Genomic DNA, 10001 nt, shown 5'->3' on the forward strand with positions numbered 1-10001 from the left:
AATAAATTGCCTTTGACGAGGTTTATTCATTTCTGCAAAATTTAAAATGAAAAAAGTCAAAACAAAAAATTATAAAACAATGTTCTACTTTTTCGTTTTCTCACTTGGTTTGGAAACTGCGCTTAACCGGAAAATAAAAAAAGTAGAAACCAACTGTAAACTTTTCCTTTTTGAATTTTTTTCACTTTAAATTTTGCAGAAATGGATAGACCTTGTCAAGTGCTATTCGTTTTTTTATAAAACTTATTATATCTCAATAAAAAACTAAGCCACAAGTCCGTTTTTTAATTTTTTGCAAAAATGGGGGGAGGGGGAGGGGGAATTTGTCAAAACTAGAAAACTTTGACGTCCTCGTTTGGATGGGTTTGAATTACTAATTCTTCCTAAAATTAGAATTTTTGAAATCCTCTTGATTCAGTGCATCTGATGATGCATAAATATCAATTTAATTTGATGTGCTGACTCTTAATCCTTTAAAAGTAAAATGGTCCAATCAGCTGGCGATCGTTCAAAATGGAGGGAAATTCGAATCCCTGGCGAAATTGTACAGCATTTGAAAACAGAGCTTCATTACAGCCTATTGTCTCTAGTGTGTCGTAACCTCTATATTTATAATAATTTATGAAAACTCAAAGGTGTAATTGACAATTAAATAATAAATAAAAAGCCAAATTTGATGTTCAGTGACAATCGATTTGTATTTTTTAATTCTTTGTAGCTTCGTTTAAAAACTGCAGCTTAGACAGTGTTAGATAAACATAAACAAAACACAGAAAACAAATAATTTAAAAGATATGCATCCTTTGTTCGAGATTGGTATTCTTTGTTCGAGATCAGTATTCTTTGTTATATCACCATTCTTTTTTTAGGGACGAAAAAAAACATTCATTTTTTTACTGTTGTCTTGGAGACACAAACAGGGCAAACATATGGAACATGGCCAGGGTAGTCACTCTTTCTAATTTTCCCACAGCTAAAAAAAAAATAAAAAATAAATAAAATTATGCCTTAACATATCATATTCAAAACCTTAATTGCCTGTAATGAAACCATCGGTCACAGTCGTCACATCCTATGGTATCTTGATTAACCTAAAAACAAAAAGGATTGCAATGGTGTTGATCAAGATGTTTAAAACCAAAACATACACACCATTTTACTAAGTGGGCTGTCACACAATCCTGATGCGTATTCTGCCTCTGACCTCTTCTTCCTTTTTAATATCTTAGCTCGGTCGTGCCAAACTCGCGGAAACAAAGAAGATGAATGTTGCTCTGACACTGACGACAAAGCAGTCACGTTAAAATTAACGGTAGCTAAAGCCCGTGAACGATCAGTAACAGTTTCCTTGCATAAACCGTTCACCAGCGACTGATCTTCACCGGCATTGACAGTGCACGATGGCCCAAAAAGCTGTTGTTTGGCACCTACAAAAAAAGGAGCGTTAATTCGTATCTTACTGACCACTTCAATTGTCATGAAAAAAAGTGTATTCATTACCTTCAACGTTTCCCCTTTTAATCACCGTTATCTTAAACGGAGACTTACTTGTAGTTTGAATGGGCAGTGACAGCGAAGGCTGTTTTGATTGTTTGCTGCCACACTCTAAAGTGACTTCAGACAGCATGGAAGACTTGGAAGGAGAAGAATAAACGTTGAAGCATCCGGATGTTGAAAGCGAAGACACATCGTGTGACACGAGCTGATCCGTTTTTGTAAAGTCCTTTACTGACTTCTTGATACCATATGTTTTTGAGGGTATTGAAAACTTATTTTTAGTTTGAACGGTCACTTTGGCTGTTTTTCCACTAAAGTCACAAATCACATCTTCAGTTAACCCACTCTTAGGAACAGGTTCCGCTTCTGTGGATAAGATAATAAAAATTTATCCTAGCTGATGAAATCATTTCAGTTTTAAACGGGAGCTTACTTTTACTTGAAACAGAAGGTAACTTGGGCGGAGGCTCTTGTGATGTATTAGGGCTCCGGTGGTCTGCAAGACTCGTAACACTTCCAGCTGCACTGATAATAGGATTCTGAACTATGACCTTACCTGTTTTTTCAGTGATTGCAACATTTGCACTTCTAAGTTCCATAAGGTACTCTGAAATAATTTACAAAAAATTCGACCTATTCTCCATGAGAGAGAAGGCGGAATAATATACGATACTTCCGCCACCGTTTATGTTCATTGCCGTAGCTCAAACCACGATGAGTGAAATTCACACATTGCCGTCTAGTTATTCATATGTTCGTTAACCGATTTCCGTCTTTATTTTTTCATGAACCTATTCCCCTTTTTTTTTACTATAAAGTTCATTTGTTACAAAAGTCGTTTTCACTTCACAACTATCGTTAATTTGAAAAATGAACAAATTTCCGTGCTTGCTTTGCCATTTTTTTCTTCCGTAGCTCGATCCCCTCTTCAGTGGCTCAGCCTTGAACGCATCTCCCCCCTTAAGCGGATCAGCCTTGAACGCGTCTCCCCTCTCTACCGATGCCAATGCCAGTGCTCGGGTGAAGTAGGAAATGAAACATATTTGATGAAATAACTCTTTCGAATATATTTAAAACATTTTCATTAATAATTTAATGTTTTTAAAGCACGAAACGGATGGAATTGAGTTGGTTTTTGGAAAACCACATTCCAATATTTTTCCAACCATGGACCAATCTCATGTAACTGATAACGCATTTACGATGTGAACCGACCTAAAATCAACATCGGATGATGAAAACAGAATGGTCAGTATTGTTTCCTACCCGGGTGTGCTTTTTAAATTTGTTATTTTTAATTACATTTTTGTTGTATTTTTGAAATGTTTGGCCTAAATTAACGATTAAACATGAAAATCAAATGATTGTTGTGTAAATTAGTATCTTTAATTAGTAAAAATAATAAAACTGTAACCACGTACAAAATTTAAACTAACTTTGGTTTTCACTGGGAAATTTTTTCTAAGTTTTTAAACAAATTCAGGAATTACTCCGGAAAACATATTACTTGACATGTATAGAAATAGCTAAGTGGATAAAGCGTCTGAAAGATGAAGTTGTTGTACAGTGGTCTAGGGTTCAAATCCGGTAAATCCGGCTAGATCTGTCTTTACTTTATAATACGATGAATAAAGCTATTGTTTTGTTTTAGGCTACTATTTAATTTTTGATGTTGGAATGTTGAATGTTGGTCCAATGTTGTTTTGCGCCATTATTGGCTGCATATCGAAATCGCACATCGGCCCGGGTCATTTCCAACTTGAGTCGCCAAACCTTGTCCATTTCTGTTATGCCACTACTGATAAAATTATCCCGGATAAACACTGCTCGCCAATGTTCTACCAAAATAAATTTATAACATTGGTTAGGTGTTCAATTTTTAACATTGATACAATGTTGTTTTGCGCCATTATTGGCTGCATATCGAAATTGCACATCGGCCCGGGTAATTTCCAACTTGAGTCGCCAAACCTTGTCCATTTCTGTTATGCCAATATTGATAAATTAATCCCGGAACAACACTGCTTGCCGGTGTTCTACCAAAATACATGTGTAATATTGGCATAGCAGAAATGGACAAGGTTTGGTGACTCAAGTTGGAAATGACCCGGGCCGATGTGCGATTCTGATCCTGAACCAATGGCCGATTCTGTATCGGCAACAACATTGGACCTAGATAAAATTCCTACCCGGGTATGATGAAGACCAACTAGTCATCTCTGTGAATGCAAAAGGCTTGCTGTACCATCACCTGCACTATTCGTCGATGCTTCCGAAATTAATAAATTTCATGATTGAATCTATCAAGTAAGATTTTCTGTGTAATAGTACAATATAATACTGCAAAGACATTTTTAAATATCACAAGAAATAGGTTTATACATTTAAAAATCATTTAAACAATTGGTTCACAATTCGTCATCGCTCTCGAAGGACATGTCGTAATTATCTATGTTTTCGTCGTTAAGGTTCAAAGGATGGTCAGTGACTACAGTTGGGAATGAGGTTTTCAGTTCTAATACTATTTCCTCCAGTAGTTCCACGGTTGATAACTAATCATAATAATAGATTGATATGGTTATTTAACAATTATTTGAATCATTTCAGTTATTACCTCATTATCCTGGTACCGTGTCCATAAAGCAAAAAGGATGGAGTTCTTTAACTGTGTCTCCTTCTTCCTATGGGCCTTGATCTTCTCGTGAGAGAGAAGCTTCTATGATAGCTTTACGTCTTGACACAGCTGCTCCAGCACCAACGTCATCTTGTAAAACGGGAGATTTGGGCCACCCGCCAACTGGTAGGAGATAAATAATGAGTAACACTAACTTAATGAATTAGTTTACTGAAAATACCTTGTTCCAGTCATTGTGAAGCCCTTCACAATCGTTATTTGTTCTCAGAAGGAGATTGAAACAGGACCAATGAACAGGAGTCCAAAAACGGCCTCGAATCCAGTTTCGCTCCATATAGTCCATTAATGTCTCCAGTATTGGTGGCACCGATGTTCGTAAGGAGTCAAACACCGAAGGTATTTTATCGGCTATACAAAACAGAACTTTAAAATTTAATTTTTTTAAATTCATTGGAAAAATGTAACCTGGAAGATAGGCGAGGCAAAGCAGACGAAAAACGAAGTCGCGAACAGGATTGGGTCCTTTTTTGTTGTACTCGGTCGACAGGTTAAAATCGCGGATTTTCTTCATTATTGCCTGGCCCCAATGGAAATTACATCCCAAGTGGAAGCAAGAAGGAAACAGTTTTCGGACTGCGACAAAAACTGCGCGTTCAAAATCTGTCACAATCCGTTCAACTCTGGGAAGGGGCATGATTTCCTGAATAAGGTAAACAAAATAAGTTAATGCGTTGAGAAATAAATTGAAATGAATTGATTGTACCTTTAGTTTTTGGAACACCGCTATATAGTCAATAGCTCTTCTTCGAGACATGCAACAGAAAAGAAGCGGCACTTGCTTTAAATCTCCTTTCTCGTTCTTTATTATTCCGTTGATGGAGAGTAACTAGGTAAGAAAAAAAATTTTTAGATGATTCACTTTAAAAGACGAATTTTTTAAATACCTGTTTTATGGGATCCCTGATGAAGTGGAATGTCGCATCTAGGAACCACGTCTTACAGTCCTCCAACTGTCTCTTCATTACTTGTGTGAAAAACAGAAGATGACGAGCTTTATTTGTGCCATGCCCAGCGAAGACCTCTCCTTGAAAAAAGTCTGGAGTGAAGAACTCTACGTGGATCTAAAAAAATGGCTCGTCTTTCCTAGGATTAGGAGGCATAGATTTGGATCTCAAATATCTGCAATGAGTAAAATTCTGGGTAAAAATGTTATAATTCACTATATTAATGATTGCAATGATAGGAAAAAGCATTACCTTAACCGCCTAGTCGCATTTTCTACATCCGGCATATCTCTCCCTGCCATCTCCTTGTTCTTCTTCAATTCGTCAAAAATAATCCTTTTGGGGGGCTTAAACTTCTCTAGTAAGGCTTCCTTTTTGGCGTTATAAAAAATCGGAATCTTTCAAAGAAGACAGAAATTGAATTAATTATCAGTTCATTGACTGGCTAAAATTTACAGGCTTACTCGCTCGTGGTTCCCATGGTCTGGCGGATGATTATGATGGACTCCACTGTTTTGATTGTGTAACTTTTCCTGGAAGTATTCTTGGCTGTATTCAACAAGGTAATTTCTTCCCGACCGAATTTTTTGAGTTATTATCGCTTTGCAGGGGTCTTGAGGCCGTCGGGTTGAGCAACGCCAAGTGAAGGATTTACCGCTAACACGTTTTTTAGTGTAGCAATAACCTAGGCAGAATCAAAAGTAAGTTATCAGAAATCATCACTTTTGTTATAATTGGTTACCTAATCCATTTGTTAACTTGTTTTTTCCTTTGTTAGATCCGTCAATGTGAATTTTGTACACTGGCTCCTTCGGTTCTTCAAATGAAGATTGCTGACAGAAGAAAACTAATTAATGCAGAAATACCGTTATAATTTTTCATCAAAAATTTCTTACTTCCAATGTTGATTCAATTGGTTCCACAGTTGGCTGAGCTCTTACACCATCACTGTCGCGATTTCGCCTTGAAACAGATGGTTCGAAGACATCAGAATCCTATAACGGTTAAGGATAAGAACGGTAAGTGAAAAATTAGAAATAAGTTCATTAAATCTGGTATTATGAGTTAAAGAACACTTACGTGTAGTGGATATTCTGGTTCGACAGGAGAGTTGTCTGGTTGAACGCGTCGTCTTCGTCGTGGTGGAGCAACAGGCGGAGTAGCAGTGGGAGATCTAAGCTTGAAAGAATTAAAAGAACAGGAGACATTAATAAAGAAACAATAGGAGAAGACTGTGCCCTTGGAGATTCTCTATGGCAAGGAGGAGATGGTCTTCTCTGAAGCGGAGGAGATGGTCTTCTCTGAAGCGGAGGAGATGATGTTCTTTGACGAGGCGGAGATGGGATTCTCTGACGCGGAGGAGATGGTGTTTTCTGAATATCAGCAGCAGCAGAACAAACAGGACGTCGTCTGGATACATGGGAAGGATGTAGAATCTCCGGACGCTTCACGGTTCTTTTCGGGCGAACAGAAGCTCTTGCAGTAACCGCCTCAACGTCGTTTCCATCACGAGAACCACCTGCAACACTTGCCACTGCTTCACGGACTTCTTGACCCTCACTTGCAGACCGTGTACTATCAGCATCTGACAAACTAGCATTCGCCTAGTTAAAAGAGCAGGTTGAGAGAAAAGTTATCGAAATGATTACTCAGTATTAATAACAAATTAATTTTTTACTTACAAGGGAATCATCGCTTACATCATCTGTACGAATCTGTACACTATCAATACAAACACACTTTGCACAGCGGTAGTTGGTGGAAAATTCTTTCCAGGTGCGTGTGCCACCTCTAGCGAAAACAAATCCGCAACACGCACGGTGAAGTGCAACTTTACAAACAAGACACCGACAGAACTGTTTCCGACTCGAAACGACTTAATCACAGTGAGAACACTTCGAATCCGAAGAGAGATCCATGGTGAGTACTACTTTGCACAAGACTGAAACAGAGACTATTGCCTTCCCTGAAATGTTCTTTCATTATATAGGAAGTGTATCATATGGAGGAGGAGCCACAGGACGTTCCGGTGGTTTCCATTCTGAAGTGTGTGTGCCGCTCCTTCGGGAGCTGTCAGTGGCTATGTAAGATAAAGGCTCCCTAGGGAATATGTGTTGAAAGTGGCAAAACTCTTCTGATGGTACCATTAAAGAGAGAGAAAGACATCAGATGAACATCGAGGTTATTCTGACTTACCATCACTGATTTTAAATTACTATCCTGTTTATTGAATTTCTATCCTGTAACAGATCCCACCACCACCCCCCAGACCAGAATTTGATAGTTCTAGGGAGAAGTTGCAGAAACTTGGAGAAGGAGAGGGTTCAATGACGGCAAAGGAATTCAATAAGATGAAGCTAAAGCTAGAAGCGTAATACCTCAGTTCGAATGAACTTGTGTCTCTTTTCCCTTTTTTTGTTTTTAATTTCTAGGAAGGCTTTGGCCACATAAAAAAAAACAGTTGCTATGCATGAAGTTTTCTTAAGCGGACTGGAGAATCATCCCATATTCAGAGCTGATACGAACTTTCGTGTTTTTCTTGAATACGAACAAGATGTAATGAACGAGTGTACCTTGTCAATCAATTTCAGAATCAACTCTAGTAATGCTTTTGAATATTCACAGTTGTCCATACGAGGAAAAAACAAAAAGGAGAAACTGTTAGATCGTTTTCTACAACGACTGAGAGATATTGCTTGGGTCTACATAAAAGGACGATGACGAGTTTTTATTATAATTACAATCCAACACTCCTACGATATCCATTTGCATTGGTATAATATACACCATCTTGGGGAACACACCCTAAATACAATCAGAAATTGTATAACCATGACTACTTAGTATTATTACACTCGTGTTAACTTCATTACAACTAAGTTACCTTGATAGATTTTCCATCGGGAACATTACTTTGAACATGTTTCAGGAACTTTCCACTCTTCACACACAAGCACTAGCCTCCACAGATATCCAGTCCTTTGAAGACTCTAAAATAAAAAGGGAATTAAAATTGTTTAATGAAATGTACGAGCAACTTTTTTCTCATTATCTTATACTTCTCTAATTCAGCTGACATTTCTCTACTGGACCAGTCTCGATAGTAGCTTACTGAACGAATACCTAGTGACATTCTGGATAATTCCTCCAAGTCTTGTTCGATGGGACAGATATAATTACTATGCCATTTTTCATCATGCAACAGAAAAGCTGCTCACAAGGCTTACTAAGATTTTCTTTTCCTTTTTGTTTCCGTTGTAGAACTGGAAGCCCATTTTTCCCTGGAAATATAACAACAATTTCTTAACAAATCATTGAACAAGAATAGTTTTCTTATTATATTTACCCTTTTCGTACTTCTTGAATCCCACTGCCAGCTCATTTTCCCTTTCCGTCAGGGACGAATTCGGTAGCACATCATGTACTGGTTGAAAAGTGTTTCCTCTAAATTTTCTGTTTTGCTCCAGTAATTGAGCTTGCAGACGAAGAATTAGAGCTGAAAAAAAGAAAAGAAACATTACATACTGAATACAATAACAATCATTCAAAGAATTACCATACTTAGTCTTCAATTGTTCAGTTTCCATCACTAATTAATTAAGTTAATACTAACGAAAAAAAACTATGCAGAACATGTGCTTAATTAGTCTCTTTATTTTTTACGTGCTCACTGCTCAGGCTATCTTCACACATTAATTAGTACAACTGCGAGCGCTAGATGGCTGTGGGTCGAAAAAAGAAAAAAAAACGAGGGAGCAGAAAAAATTTTTTTTCTTGGTAAAACAGATTGCAATATAATAATAAAATGTACACATGTTGAAGCTATTTTTATATTTTTATAAGATTTCTATTTTTTATTTGTAAAATAAACGCTGAAGTTGACGATGAGCAGATGACGCCATCTTCATGACGCTATTGAACCACGCTAGTGACGCCACTATCACCGATAGATGGAAATCTTCAAAACCACATTTGGTATTAAAATATAATAGAAATTTTCTTTTCGTACTGTATACATATATTTGATCAATTAAAAAAAACGATCCGTTTCGCCAGAGTAGTTCCACACCGCTTTATGCTGTTGAGCTATTAATTTTTCAAAAATATTTTGTAAATAAAATTCTTTTTCGACTTGGCCGAGATTCGAACAACGGCGCTTGGGAAACACAGCACGAGTTGCTGACCACTACACCACCGGTTGCTGATAAAAAGACGGGAAAACATAGGAGCGTATGGTATGGCCCAGGTAAACCACCCTGCACTGACCCCTCTCCTACGGGTGCGGGCAGTCCCACCGCTCGACCACCCTTCTGGCCGGCTTGAGCAGCGCGTCGCGTCAGCCCCGTTAAACTCAAAACTTAAAAGTAATTTTCGTTTATTGCTTTAAAAAACATAAAATTGTTTATGAAAATGTTTGAAATAAATCCGTAAGAGTTATTTCATAAAATATGTTCATTTCCTACTTCACCCAAGCAATGGGCATTGGCATCGGTAGAGAGGGGAGACGCGTTCAAGGCTGATCCGCTTAAGGGGGGAGATGCGTTCAGGGCTGAGCCACTGAAGAGGGGATCGAGCTACGGAAGAAAAAAATGGCAAAGCAAGCACGGAAATTTGTTCATTTTTCAAATTAACGATAGTTGTGAAGTGAAAACGACTTTTGTAACAAATGAACTTTATAGTAAACAAAAAGGGGAATAGGTTCATGAAAAAATAAAGACAGAAATCGGATAACTAACATATGAATAACTAGACGGCAATGTGTGAATTTCACTCATCGTGGTTTGAGCTACGGCAATGAATATAAACGGTGGCGGAAGTATCGTATATTATTCCGCCTTCTCTCTCATGGAGAATAGGTCGAATTT

At 37.7% G+C, this 10001-nt stretch overlaps 2 protein-coding genes and 1 long non-coding RNA gene across 14 annotated transcripts; 1 reads left to right on the forward strand and 2 right to left on the reverse strand.

Moving 5' to 3' along the window:
* Positions 1-679: 679 nt before the first annotated feature.
* Positions 680-2118, reverse strand: LOC116924386. The gene is made up of 5 exons (XM_032930919.2): positions 1931-2118; positions 1501-1863; positions 1153-1427; positions 1039-1091; positions 680-973 (listed from the first exon to the last, which is right to left on the reverse strand). The coding sequence occupies exons 1-5, from the start codon at positions 2094-2096 to the stop codon at positions 886-888; spliced, it is 945 nt and encodes a 314-aa protein (XP_032786810.2). The 5' UTR covers positions 2097-2118; the 3' UTR covers positions 680-885.
* A 1573-nt stretch (positions 2119-3691) lies between these two features.
* Positions 3692-7972, forward strand: LOC116919599. 11 transcript variants are annotated; one of them, XR_006647997.1, is made up of 15 exons: positions 3692-3804; positions 3966-4041; positions 4105-4297; positions 4363-4528; positions 4605-4841; positions 4902-5022; positions 5102-5320; positions 5376-5497; positions 5595-5837; positions 5915-6155; positions 6243-6756; positions 6822-7317; positions 7386-7507; positions 7569-7692; positions 7762-7972. It is a non-coding gene; the product is annotated as an uncharacterized LOC116919599 (long non-coding RNA). The 11 variants fall into 11 exon arrangements; XR_006648002.1 differs by lacking the exons at positions 7569-7692; positions 7762-7972 and having other exon boundaries at positions 4105-4315; positions 4401-4528; positions 7386-7562; XR_006648006.1 differs by lacking the exons at positions 7569-7692; positions 7762-7972 and having other exon boundaries at positions 4105-4315; positions 4401-4528; positions 4609-4841; positions 7386-7562.
* LOC116919598 lies at positions 7805-8842 on the reverse strand. Of its 2 annotated transcripts, none has more exons than XR_006647995.1 (6): positions 8698-8837; positions 8483-8632; positions 8364-8417; positions 8196-8289; positions 8021-8126; positions 7805-7941 (listed from the first exon to the last, which is right to left on the reverse strand). XR_006647995.1 is itself a non-coding variant. In XM_032925615.2 (6 exons), exons 1-5 carry the CDS (start codon positions 8721-8723, stop codon positions 8093-8095), a joined length of 363 nt encoding a protein of 120 aa, XP_032781506.2. In that variant the 5' UTR covers positions 8724-8842; the 3' UTR covers positions 7805-7941; positions 8021-8092. The 2 variants fall into 2 exon arrangements, 1 of the variants encoding a protein (XP_032781506.2); XM_032925615.2 differs by having other exon boundaries at positions 8693-8842.
* Between the last annotated feature and the right edge of the window lie 1159 nt (positions 8843-10001).

Source organism: Daphnia magna, linkage group LG6, assembly GCF_020631705.1.
Source record: "Daphnia magna isolate NIES linkage group LG6, ASM2063170v1.1, whole genome shotgun sequence".
NCBI lineage: Eukaryota > Metazoa > Arthropoda > Branchiopoda > Diplostraca > Daphniidae > Daphnia > Daphnia magna.

Bases quoted from the DNA above. Each gene is read 5' to 3' on its own strand.
- LOC116924386 (XM_032930919.2), bottom strand. From the start codon at position 2,096: ATGGAACTTAGAAGTGCAAATGTTGCAATCACTGAAAAAACAGGTAAG. The intron at 1,428-1,500 runs GTAATGAATACA...CTTTTTTTGTAG, and splicing joins TAAAAGGGGAAACGTTGAAG to GTGCCAAACAACAGCTTTTT. The intron at 974-1,038 runs GCAATTAAGGTT...TTTTTTTTTTAG, and splicing joins GACCGATGGTTTCATTACAG to CTGTGGGAAAATTAGAAAGA.
- LOC116919598 (XM_032925615.2), bottom strand. From the start codon at position 8,723: ATGGAAACTGAACAATTGAAGACTAAGTATG. The intron at 8,418-8,482 runs GTAAATATAATA...TTATATTTCCAG, and splicing joins ATTCAAGAAGTACGAAAAGG to GGAAAAATGGGCTTCCAGTT. The intron at 8,127-8,195 runs GTATAAGATAAT...TTTTTATTTTAG, and splicing joins ATGTCAGCTGAATTAGAGAA to AGTCTTCAAAGGACTGGATA.